This window comes from Astyanax mexicanus, unplaced genomic scaffold (assembly GCF_023375975.1).
Source record: "Astyanax mexicanus isolate ESR-SI-001 unplaced genomic scaffold, AstMex3_surface scaffold_31, whole genome shotgun sequence".
NCBI classification, from domain to species: domain Eukaryota; kingdom Metazoa; phylum Chordata; class Actinopteri; order Characiformes; family Acestrorhamphidae; genus Astyanax; species Astyanax mexicanus.
In genome coordinates, this window is record NW_026040041.1 from 1,938,935 (window position 1) to 1,951,172 (window position 12,238).

General features: G+C 38.0%; 1 protein-coding gene across 3 annotated transcripts in view; it reads right to left on the reverse strand.

The window, feature by feature from the left end:
• LOC111189681 (uncharacterized) overlaps positions 1-8,599 on the reverse strand; it is a 131,141-nt gene extending 122,542 nt beyond the window's left edge. For 2 of the 3 annotated variants that reach the window (XR_007429914.1, XM_022663356.2), the window contains exons 1-4: positions 5,959-6,543; positions 2,384-2,749; positions 1,597-1,641; positions 1,430-1,456 (exon numbers count right to left, since the gene is read on the reverse strand). Coding sequence is in view for 2 of the 3 variants with exons in the window: in XM_022663356.2 (XP_022519077.2) it covers positions 1,430-1,456; positions 1,597-1,641; positions 2,384-2,749; positions 5,959-6,055 (535 nt within the window). In the remaining variant the exon portion in view is untranslated. Of the gene's footprint in view, positions 1-1,429; positions 1,457-1,596; positions 1,642-2,383; positions 2,750-5,958; positions 6,544-8,498 lie in introns of those variants that run through there. The other variant, XM_022663357.2, reaches the window with a different exon arrangement.
• Positions 8,600-12,238: the final 3,639 nt, after the last annotated feature.

Below are 12,238 nucleotides of genomic sequence, written 5' to 3' on the forward strand. Positions count from 1 at the left end.
ACAGTACTGTACTCTCTCTCTCTCTCTCTCTGTCTCTCTCTCTCTCTCTCTCTCTCTGACTCCGGCTGCTGATGGAGAAACACCAGCATGACCTACTGTACTCTCTCTCTCTCTCTCTCTCTCTCTCTCTCAGACTCCGGCTGCTGATGGAGAAACACCAGCATGACCTACTGTACTCTCTCTCTCTCTCTCTCTCTCTCTCAGACTCCGGCTGCTGATGGAGAAACACCAGCATGACCTACTGTACTCTCTCTCTCTCTCTCTCTCTCTCTCAGACTCCGGCTGCTGATGGAGAAACACCAGCATGACCTACTGTACTCTCTCTCTCTCTCTCTCTCTCTCTCTCTCTCTCAGACTCCGGCTGCTGATGGAGAAACAGCATGATCTACTGTACTCTCTCTCTCTCTCTCTCTCTCTCTCTCTCAGACTCCGGCTGCTGATGGAGAAGCAGCATGACCTACTGTACTCTCTCTCTCTCTCTCTCTCTCTCAGACTCCGGCTGCTGATGGAGAAACACCAGCATGACCTACTGTACTCTCTCTCTCTCTCTCTCTCTCTCTCTCAGACTCCGGCTGCTGATGGAGAAACACCAGCATGACCTACTGTACTCTCTCTCTCTCTCTCTCTCTCTCTCTCTCAGACTCCGGCTGCTGATGGAGAAACACCAGCATGACCTACTGTACTCTCTCTCTCTCTCTCTCTCTCTCCCTCTCTCTCAGACTCCGGCTGCTGATGGAGAAACACCAGCATGACCTACTGTACTCTCTCTCTCTCTCTCTCTCTCTCTCAGACTCCGGCTGCTGATGGAGAAACACCAGCATGACCTACTGTACTCTCTCTCTCTCTCTCCCTCTCTCTCAGACTCCGGCTGCTGATGGAGAAACACCAGCATGACCTACTGTACTCCCTCTCTCTCTCTCTCTCTTTCTCTCTCAGACTCCGGCTGCTGATGGAGAAACAGCATGATCTACTGTACTCTCTCTCTCTCTCTCTCAGACTCCGGCTGCTGATGGAGAAACACCAGCATGATCTACTGTACTCTCTCTCTCTCTCTCTCTCTCTCTCTCTCTCTCTCTCTCTCTCTCTCTCAGACTCCGGCTGCTGATGGAGAAACAGCATGACCTACTGTACTCTCTCTCTCTCTCTCTCTCTCTCAGACTCCGGCTGCTGATGGAGAAACACCAGCATGACCTACTGTACTCTCTCTCTCTCTCTCTCTCTCTCTCTCTCAGACTCCGGCTGCTGATGGAGAAACACCAGCATGACCTACTGTACTCTCTCTCTCTCTCTCTCTCTCTCTCTCTCTCTCTCAGACTCCGGCTGCTGATGCAGAAGAGTTCCACCCAGCAAACATTTATACATAAATATATTAACAAACGAATGAACAAACAAACTAGTACAAATAAGCATTTGTTAGTTATTGACTTACTTGATGTCATGGGTGTGTCCTGCTCGTCTGTGAAAAAAATAATAAACACAAATATGGAATATTAAGGTAAGAACTTACAGATCACATCAGTATTTTTATTATTATATAAAGTATATAAAAATAAATGCTACATAGAGAGGTTTAAATTACACAACACATTCACTCACCTGATTCATATTCTTTGTTGTTCTGCTGTGGAGGTGCAGGTGAATCTTTGGGAAGAAAAAAAAAAGATATATTTTTTACTTTTTTAGCATAAACATTTCAGCAAACTATTCATAATGTTTAATTCATTTTACTCAGTTTTTTTGTTCTGCAGAATGTTAATTTTCCCTTATCTTATCACTTGGCTGTGTATGAGCGATTACCCACAACATACTGCACACCCATTTATAACCATGGTGACCGTGATAATGCACTCAAGTTATATGATTTGATATATACGACATGATAAGTTTGATGAGTTGTAAGTAGACTTTGTCTTTGTAAACAGACATTTATGACCCAACCTTGGACTTTTTGAACCTCATGATTCCAACAAACAGGAATGATCAGTCGGCTGGTGTTGTTTCCATGTTATAAAATCACAGAACTGCTCTGCATATGGTTTATTTAACTGTACTGTAGAGCTAGCAAGACTAGTAAGTTTTAGTAGTCATTAAGTTTTTGAAATTTAAGGATGTCACTATTTTTGTGAAGAAGAAACAACAGGAAGTTTGTTGAATCTTTTTGAGAATATAGCTGATAAGAAGGTTTGTAATGCTTTAAAGATTATTGGATGCTGCTGGACTGTTTATATCCAGTGAGTTTGGTTTCTCTACCAAGTGTTTCAGCTGTTATAACTGGAAGCTTCATTCTGAGAAGATTATTGATGAAAAATTATTTTTATAGATGAGCTGCTCTATTGCAAAGCAATCTTTGCAGTTGTTTTTCAGCGCCAGACTCTTTCCTTACCATTTACTGAGAGCTCCACTCTCTGGATGAATTTCCATTCAGTCTGGATGGACCTCTTTGATCTTTTCACCTGCAGGTAACTCTCATAAACTCCAGCATCTTCAGGTCTGATGTTCTTTATAACCAGAGAACAGTTTCCTTTCTTCAGTTCGTCTTCAGGAACATCAACCCGATTTTCATACCCCTCCCCCTGAAAATGCTCCGCACCTCTCCTCTCAAACACCGTCTCAGAGATGGTTCTCCACTCGATATAAGGACTTTGTTCAGATAGCTGACTGCTGGCTATGGGTTTACAATTACAGTGCAGAACAGCTGAGGAGCCCACACTGACAGCCATTGAGGTCTGAGACTGTGCAGAAAGAGTGCCTGAAAAATATTTAAAAAAAATACAGAAAAAAATGTTTTTGGTTATTTTTTAACTGATATGTTTTGAAGTGGAATTACACGTTTAAATTTTAATTTAAGTTTGAATCAATATGTCATGGCTGCACAATACTCAGACATGCACAGATGCAATAAACAGACTTTATGTAGTCAAAAAGGGGCGTGGTCAAAATGAGCAGGGTCAATACCGTTAAACAGCATCAGTATGGGTTAAACATAGACAAATTACAGAGAACAGTCCAAGAGTCATAAACAACAAGGTGATATCACAGGGTAGGCAAAAATCAGGGTTGATACATTAAAAACATAAAAGAACAATACTAAACAATACTTAGTGAGGTGTGCCTGTGTGTGGTAAAGGTGTATATACTATTTCGGAGTGAACAGGTGAGTTCAATATTCTGGTGATTAACATTCTTGCTGGTGCCATATGCAGTCAGTGTCGTGAGGTGATGGATTGATGTCAGTTGGAGGTGCATTCTGGCTATCTGGGTACTCTGGAGGCTGGAGATTACCCCCGCCATCCACCCCCTTCCCCCTGATTGGACCGGAGCATGGCGATGCCCACCTGACAGACATGGAGTACAGGCGGGAGCAACAACAGGAGCAGTGGAGGTACTGGACAGTCATGGACTGAGGGAACAGGAACCTCGGCGGACCAGACCAGAGATCTGTGTACTGGCTTACCAGGATGGTGCACATGAAAGTCCACTACCAGAGACGGATCCAGAACTTCCTTAGCAGTCAACCGGAATTGTTTCCTTCAGGGCCATACCCATTCTAATCAAGGAGGTACTGCAACTCACCACCACGTCTACGTATATCCAGCACCTCGTGGACCGTGTAACTCAAGGAATCCTTTATCAGGAGCCCCGTCAGCAATTGGTCCCGGAACCATTGACTTGAGGAAAGAGACAAAAAGAGTCAAAAATGTATTCACCCTCTACTGGACAGGAAGCTCCACCTTATAGGTCACCTCATTGAACAGACCGATATTGATTACTTTGGCAGGATCTTCCTACAGCACCCCTCAACTCTGAAGTCCCGTGTAGAGAAGTCCATGTACTCCGGATCTCAAGGTTGGAACTGAAGGTTGTCACCCTGACACCTGTTGGATTTTTCCTCGTACAGATGGATTACAGCCAAAACGAGTTGACCGTATACTAACATTTCCACTGATTCCACAGCCAGAACATCAGTGGACACCGCTGTCCAGAGAGCCAACGGAGGTTGGTAACCCAGAAAGCACTGAAAGGAAGTGAGACCAGAAGTGGAGTTAATGAGTTAATGAGGGAGTTTTGTGCTTTCTCAGCCCAAGTAATGAAATGTGACCAGTAGGGTGTGAAATCAGTAGGGTGTGTTTTTCCCAATTCCTGGGTTAGAAACGCAAAGTAAGGCTAACATGAACCCCTAGAGCAGGGGTTGGCAATTAGGTTTGGCCGTGGGCTCGATATTTTCCAAGCCATTACGTGGCAGGTAAACCCAAGAAGAAAGGAAAAAAATAAATAAATAAACACACGGTAGGGGTGGGCAATATTATATGGTATACAATATATCGTGACACAGAAATATCGTGATATTAAAAATCCATATCGTGATAATAGGGCTGTTCTGTCTTAAAAGTAGTCTATTATTTACTGTGAAGCTTTAGGTGTATTTATTGTATAATTGTTTTAGTTTGCAGTTTATATGCATGCAATAAATATTCTGCAATATTATTTGCTGCATTATATTATTTTATGCTATATTATTTATTTTGCCACATTATGATTATACTGTTATACTATTATACTATATTCCTGAAATTAATGAATTATTTTAGTTTTCCTATATCGCCAAGTATATCGTTATCGTAAATATACCCTGAAATATCGTGATATTATTTTAGAGCCATATCGCCCACCCCTAACACACGGCTCCTGTGTTGTCAAGATTGTGGTCCACAATACTACCGCTGCCCCGGCTTGTGAATTGGGATACGGCCTTATAAGAAGATAAGGAGCCCAAGAACGGGTGGAAAAAACGAGAATGAGGCAAAGTAAAAACAGACACATTCCTTAATATTTTAAACAATATTAATTTTTATTTTCATCTTTTACAGTTTCAAAATGACAAAAAACTTATAAAAGGAAAAAGTCCAGAAGCAGAAGTCTGTGCACCCTGCATGGTCAGAAGTTCTTCTGATGATTGATGGTGTTTAGGTCGATTGATTGATTAATTGATTGATTCTTCAGTTTGCTCCTCTTGTGGAAGTTATTTTACAGATGGTGAGATGTTTTCTTCATGTTTTCTTCCACAGTTTGCTGGTGTTTAATTGGATATACAGATTTGCAGTCTGCAGATTTTAGTGTGGTTTTATAACCAGTTTTATAACCAGAACATCCGGACTGACATAAAATATAACTTTCCAATGACAAAAAATATATATATCATGTCCAAGTTGAGTTCACAATCAAGAGGTAAATACAATAATATAGTATCTATTCATATAAATATACAGTGGCGTGTAAAAGTGTTTGCCCCTTTACAGATTTCTTTAGTTTTTGCATGTTTGTCATATACTTTTTTCATATACATTTTTTAAGATTATCAAAAAAGCATATAATATCAGACAAATATAACCTGAGTAAATATTAAAATCACTTTTTAAATAATATTTTTTATGTAATAAAACTATCCAAACTATCCAACCAATAATATCCAAATAATTAACTGTGATTAATCACTTTTTAAAAAGCTATTAAAGAATTCAGTTTTACTACTAACCTCGATCAGGCCTGATTACTGATTACAGTACTGATTACAGACCTGTAGAATCAATAAATCACTTAAATAGAATCTGACAGCATGAAGCAGATAAAATCTAATATAATCTCAAAAAACAACACATTATACCCTTAAGAAAGATAATATTTGTCTGAAATTATAGGTTATTTAATATATATATATATATATATATATATATATATATATATTTAAAAAATTAGAAAACGCCTGAATATCTAGAGACTTCCTGTTCATTTCTGAAAACGCTGCTCATGTGGACGAAGATACTTTTAAAAACGGAGGCAAAAACCTCTGTTTTTAAAAATATTCAGATTTGTATGGATGGAGGTGTCAATATATATATATATATATATATATATATATATATATATATATAAAATATATATAGAGTGATGGTCACTTACGTGCACAGACTGCAAGCAACATGATGAAAGGCTGAAGCAGGGTGACCCTCATGGTGCTGCAGTATGACATACTAAAGGTCAAAGGAAATAAATGCATCAGTTGATGAGTTTTACAACATTGGGATTGACGTGCACATCATGCACATCATGGAAACAATGTTATCAGTGTGATCTCAGTTTCATGTTTCAAATGATAACAGTTCCCTTTCCCTGTTCCTTAAATAACACTGAATAACACACTGTCCCTTCAATAGTCTTTAAGAGGAACTAAAACCTAAACCATATATTTGTTTTAATTAATATCTAAAATATGTTCCTTAGAATTTGCTTAAAATGTGTTATAAACATTTTATAAACTTCTCCTAACCTTTAACCCTCCTGTTATGTTCATTTATCAGGAACAGTAATGGTGTTCTGCATGTTTAACTATCCACAAAATACCTATAGGTAATTCTTCAATCAGGATAATTCAATCGTTTTCCATTAAAAATACATATTCAAACTTTTAAATGTTTCTACTTTTAACATTACTTTTAAAAGACCAACATATAAAACACAATAGTTTTACATTGGTTACATTGAAACATAACATTGCTTTTTATTTTTGTTTTAGTTTTAGTTTATTGCAGAATGTTGATGACGTTTCATACTGGAAAAAAAAAAACTTTTTAAAATATTTTTTCTAGATTGTAAAACTTTAAAATGGGTCAATTTGACCTGTAACATAAGAGAAAGGTTACAGAACCTTTAAAAACTTTAAAAAACTTTAAAACACTTAAAGTTGATGGATGATGGTCCCACTTTCTCCCATTTTTTTCTTAGCATTTTTTAAAAAGAAGGGAGGAGTCAGCTAAAATCAGGGTGTTTATTGGCCGTTTAAACTGTGTGTATTAACTAGGACTAGTCAGTAAATATAAATTTGTTGTAAGACCAAAGTAAGTATATATTTTGAAGCTTATTGTTATTATAAGTTATTATAAGTTGTTATTTAAGGAGTTTCTTTTCTTTGTGTTCTTTTTGTACTTTTTTTGGCTTTAGGTAGTTATAGTATTATGAGTATAATAGTAGTATAATAGTATAATATAATAATATAATATAACCTGACCTGATATTGGATATCAGTGTTTTTGTTGAGCTGGAATTAGAAACCATGGGAACTAATGGAGAGATATATTTACAGGTAAGACCACACCTTTTCTCATAACCAAAAGCAGAACCTTCAATCATCACCCAGGTGCTTTTGACTGTAATTATTTATGATGCGTCATATGTTGCTCCACCAGCTGGACAGGTTCGGACGCGTATGCAGAACTAGGTTTTTTTTTTTTTTAACAACACAGCACTGTTAACCCCATCCTACCCACTGCAGTTTAACTCTGCATGAAGGTCAGGGGCGTAGCAGCAAATTCTGGGCCCTGTACACCCTCTATGTTAATGGGCCCCTATCCATGCCAGTAAACAAAGGAAAGTGAGCGAAAAAAAAATCAGGATTTTCATGGGCCCCTCTCCCTACTCGGGCCCTGGGTAGTCAGGTCCACTTTTCCCCCCACTACCACGCCCATGATGAAGGTCATCACTCATACAAAAACCTGACACTGCAAAATACAATATACCAGTTAGGGCTGCAGATATTGATTATTTTAGTAATCGAATACTCTACTGAAAAAAAAAAACTATTTGATTAATCGAGTAATCAGATAAAACATATTTGTTTGCTTAAAGAGCAATTAAAAAAGCACAAGAAAAAACAAAAAATTCAAGTTATATTTTTAAAATTCGCAACATGCATTTCCAAACTGCAAGCACAAATAGAAATAAATAAAGAAACAATAATCATACATAAACATTTGCATTATGTTGTGCATCTCAGTTTCTGAACAGCAGAGATGTTGGGTGTATTAATTTAAAAATCTAATTTATAAACATAAAGCCTATATTAGTAAGTCCAGAATTGTCTGTTTTTATAAACTAATCACACATTAGACAGTATTAATAATAGTCAGCGCTTCACAGTGCAGTGGTTATTATGTTATTTAGGTACATTAATGTTAATCTCATTGATTTATTATAAATTATATTAATCTTCTCTCGGCTGCACCGCTAACGTGTCCTCGGCTGAGATGGTGCAGCATGTTCAGCCTAAATACTCTATTGTAATTGGCTCTTTTTCCTCAGAAGTTGTCGCTCTTTTCTCTCGCTGCTTTAAAATAACCTCTTCCTGTTTGCGGGTGTTGTAGCGCTGAGTGCATTGTCACATTAAAATCGCAGATTACCGCGTGCTGAGTTTTTAAATTAAATAAACGATAACTCGAGTTATAGAAGATTACTCCATCAATTTTTAAATCGAGTAACTCTAATTAATCGTTTCAGCTGTATCTCAACAAAACTACACCTTTAACCCATATGTTATTTATATGTGTTTGATAGACGATACGTATTTTACACATACTATGTATACAATATATTTTTAAATATATGCTCATTCTTGTATCGTATAAATGTATATATTTAGTGTTAATGATAGAGAGAATAGTTCTTACCTGACTCAGATCAGGATCGTCTGTACAGTCAATGTGAGAGTTTCTTTCAGTTGTACAGTAAATGTAGTTACACCATCTGAACACTCCCTCTTTCTCCCTCTCCCTCCCTCTCTCTCTCCCTCTCTATTATCTCTCTCTCTTTCTTTCTCTCTGTATGTGAGATCACCTGCTCTGGGAAATAGCCTCACCTGAGCTGTAAATCAGATCCCTCAGCGTTGATATCCTTAGCAACGGACGTTATGGGGTAAAGTGCACGCTGTAAAATGATCTGATGGTTTTAGGAGAGAAGAGCAGCTGAATCTCTAAACACTAACTATAGTAATAGTAAATGTGTTTTAGTGCGATTTGAAATGTGATAGACCAGCACAAAGTATTGCATAAGTGTGAAGTGGAGTGAAAATTACATTTCCAATGTTTTTCACAATTTTTATTAAATGAAAAATCTGAAAAGTGTTGCATGCAAAAGCGTTCAGACCTCTTTACTCTAAAACCCCTAAATAAAATCCAGAGCGATCAATCACCTTTAGAAGTCTCTGAATGAGTTAATAGAGTTAATCCAGCTGTGTGCAATTTAGTCTCAGTATAAATATAAATATAGCTGTTCTGTGAAGACCTCAGAAGAAGGAACTCAGCAGACAGGTCAGAGATAAAGTTGTGGAGAAGATTAAAGGTTTAAAGCAGGATTAGATTATAAAAGTATCTCCCAAGCTTTGATCATCTCAAACAGCTCTGTTCCATCAATCTATCATCCAAAAAAAAAACAATAAACCTAATAAAAAGTTATTCTACAACTGTTTCTACAAACCAACCAAGACATGAACCAACCATCCACCCAAACTGAGAGATCCAGCAAGGAGAGCACTGATCAGAGAAGCAGCCCAGAGACCCATGATCACTCTGGAGGAGCTGCAGAGATCCACAGCTCAGATTTAGGAGATTCCGTCCACAGGACAACTAAAAGTCCTGCTCTCCACAAATCTGATCTTAATGGAAGAGTGGAAGAAGAAAACCACTGTTGAAAGAAAGACATAAGAAGTGCTGTTTGCAGTTTGTAGCTACAGGTCATATAGGAACACAGTAAACATGTGGAAGAAGATTCTGTGATCAGATCAGACCAATGTTGAACTTTCTGGCCTAAATACAAAGTGACATATGGGGAGGAAAAATAACACTGCTAATCACCCTAAGCACACCATCCCCACTGTGAAACATGGTGGTTACTAGCAATGCTGCCTCACTGCTGCATTCCCAAATTTACTTCTTTAAAAAGAAAGACATTTTCTAAAGGTCAAACCTTCCATAGTTTCCCCAAACATCCCGTACTTCACTGTGAATGAATTCACTAAATCAGTAGAGACCGTCATTTCAGTTTAAGATGTACGAGATGCGCTAGCTAGCTAAGGCTAGCCATATTAATATTACCCAGCCAGCCAATCTAGCCAGATGAACGTTAGCAGAGAGACAGCAAGCTTTAGCTAAATCCAGTTCTCCGGCTAGAACTTATTACCCCTGAAGTGGTTATTGTCTCAGTTTAATGTTAAACGAGGGGGGAGTAACGTTAGTCAAGCCGTAGCTCTTTAGATTAGCCTGCTTAGCTAACTAACGCTAGTTAATATCCTACAGTTGGGATCCTGCACTGTAAAAAGTGATTCTAGCTCGACGTTAAAAATACTTAAAAAATTATACGCAAACAATAAAATTACTTTAATGCTGTTTATTATTTTTTTATGCAGGCCCGTAGCCAGGGGGGGTCGAAGGGTTCGTTCAACCCCCCCCTGCCCCCTAACCAACCACCAACCCCTGCAATGTTATGAACCACCTCTGAAATATTAGTGCCAGATGCAGTTTTGGGGTTCTACCTTGCCACTAAAAAGGGCCTAACTGTTGAGTTTTATGTTGTTTGTGTACTCTGTAGAGCCAGAAAAGAACTTTCAAACAGCACCAAAACCATCTGTTTGCAATTTAAATTGACATAATCAAAGTTGAATGTGTAGTGCCCTACCCTCTTACTTAAAACATTCTTATTCCGTTTCTCCCTTTATATTCATGCAAATTCAGTTCTGGGGTTCTACATTGCCACTAAAAAGGCACACAAAGTTTGATGAAAATCTGTGTTGGATGGGTCCCAAAGTGTCTGATTTCCCGTAAAATGACCCTAAAGGAGAGGAAAAACAGACAGACAGTGAAGGCAAGACACAATTAAAAAATAAAGAAAAAGAAGGCGAGATACAAAAGATGGAGAGGAAAAATAGACAGACAATGAAGAAAAGCAACAGAAATACAGAGGAGGGAGAGCAACAACAGACCTAGGTGAGCAACAGAGAGAGACAACGAAGTCCCAGCACAGTTGTAGGAAGATTTGAATAAGACAGAACACTTCAATTTATATTATTATTAATTCATGTTTAAGTTTTAATGACCATACCGATAGTGTTCCTAATGAAGTAATTCTTATCTATTTATATCAATAGTAGAGAGATAGACAATAAAGGACAGCAACATCAGAGACAGACAATGGAGGGCAGCAACAGAGACAATGGAACAAAGCAACAGACAACTGAGGTGAGCAACAGAGACAGACAATGAAGTCACATCACAGATGTAGGAAGTTTGAGTAACACTTACATTTATATAAAATTTATGTTAACAGTGGGGAGCAACAGACGAACAAATAAGGACAGCAACAACAGATTCACAACAAACTTATAATAAATAAAATATGTCTAAATTAAAAGGTTTGAAGTGTGCTCGTGTATTTAGGGGGCATTGGAGTAGAGAGCCAAATGAAGTCCACTTTTGGGGGAAAAAGATCCCCCCCATCACAATGCTGGCTACGGGCCTGAACTAAACTGAACTAAACAAGCTTGTCAAAATCTTATTTTTTTTTAAAGTTTCAAGCAACACTGGTGAACTGAGTTGACACAACTTAATTTGAATCAGTTCAAATTAATGAAGCTTTGGTTCAAATATACAGACATGCAGCAAGACGTGCGCCATATTCAGCTGTTTGACTGGCAGGTAAGTAACTTACGGTTAAATACATTTCTCCTAAAACATTCCTGTCCAACCTAAAATTGTTTTTTACTTTCCAAATAACATTATAAGAGTCTAATTGTAGAAATACATACATAGAGGTCAGTTAACTAGACAGTCCTCACTTTTGGCTAACGTTTGAGTTTCTGGTGAGCTAGAAGGTTGTTGGGCTACACAGCAAAATGCTAACGTGGGGGCTTGGTGTGTGGACAAGGACTGGGGACAATAGAGTTAGCTAACTTTGCTAATAATCAAGTTCCAAATCCCCCTTACGATTCGGACACAGAAAAATGTCTGACATAATCACTAGTGCCCTAACTAGTAAATAGGGAGCCACAGTCTCTTTCTGGGATCTCCTGGATGAGTTCTTCATGCCCTTTTGGAGTAATTTTGTTCGGTCGGCCTGTCACTCCTGGGAAGGTTCACCAGTGTTCCATGTTTTTTTTCTCCTTTAGTGAATAATAGTGAATCACTGTGGTTCTCTGGAGTCCCAAAGCTTTAGAAAAAAATGATTTTATAATCTTTTCCAGACTAATAGATGATCAATAACTTATAGTTTTCTCATCTGTTGTTGAGTTTCTTCAGATGGGGGTAAATAATGTTGTTTTTAAGGTCTTTTATCTGCTTCATGTTGTTAGACAGATGCTATTTAAGTGATTTCTTGATTCTACAGGTCTGGAATCAGTAATCAGGCCTGATTGTGATTA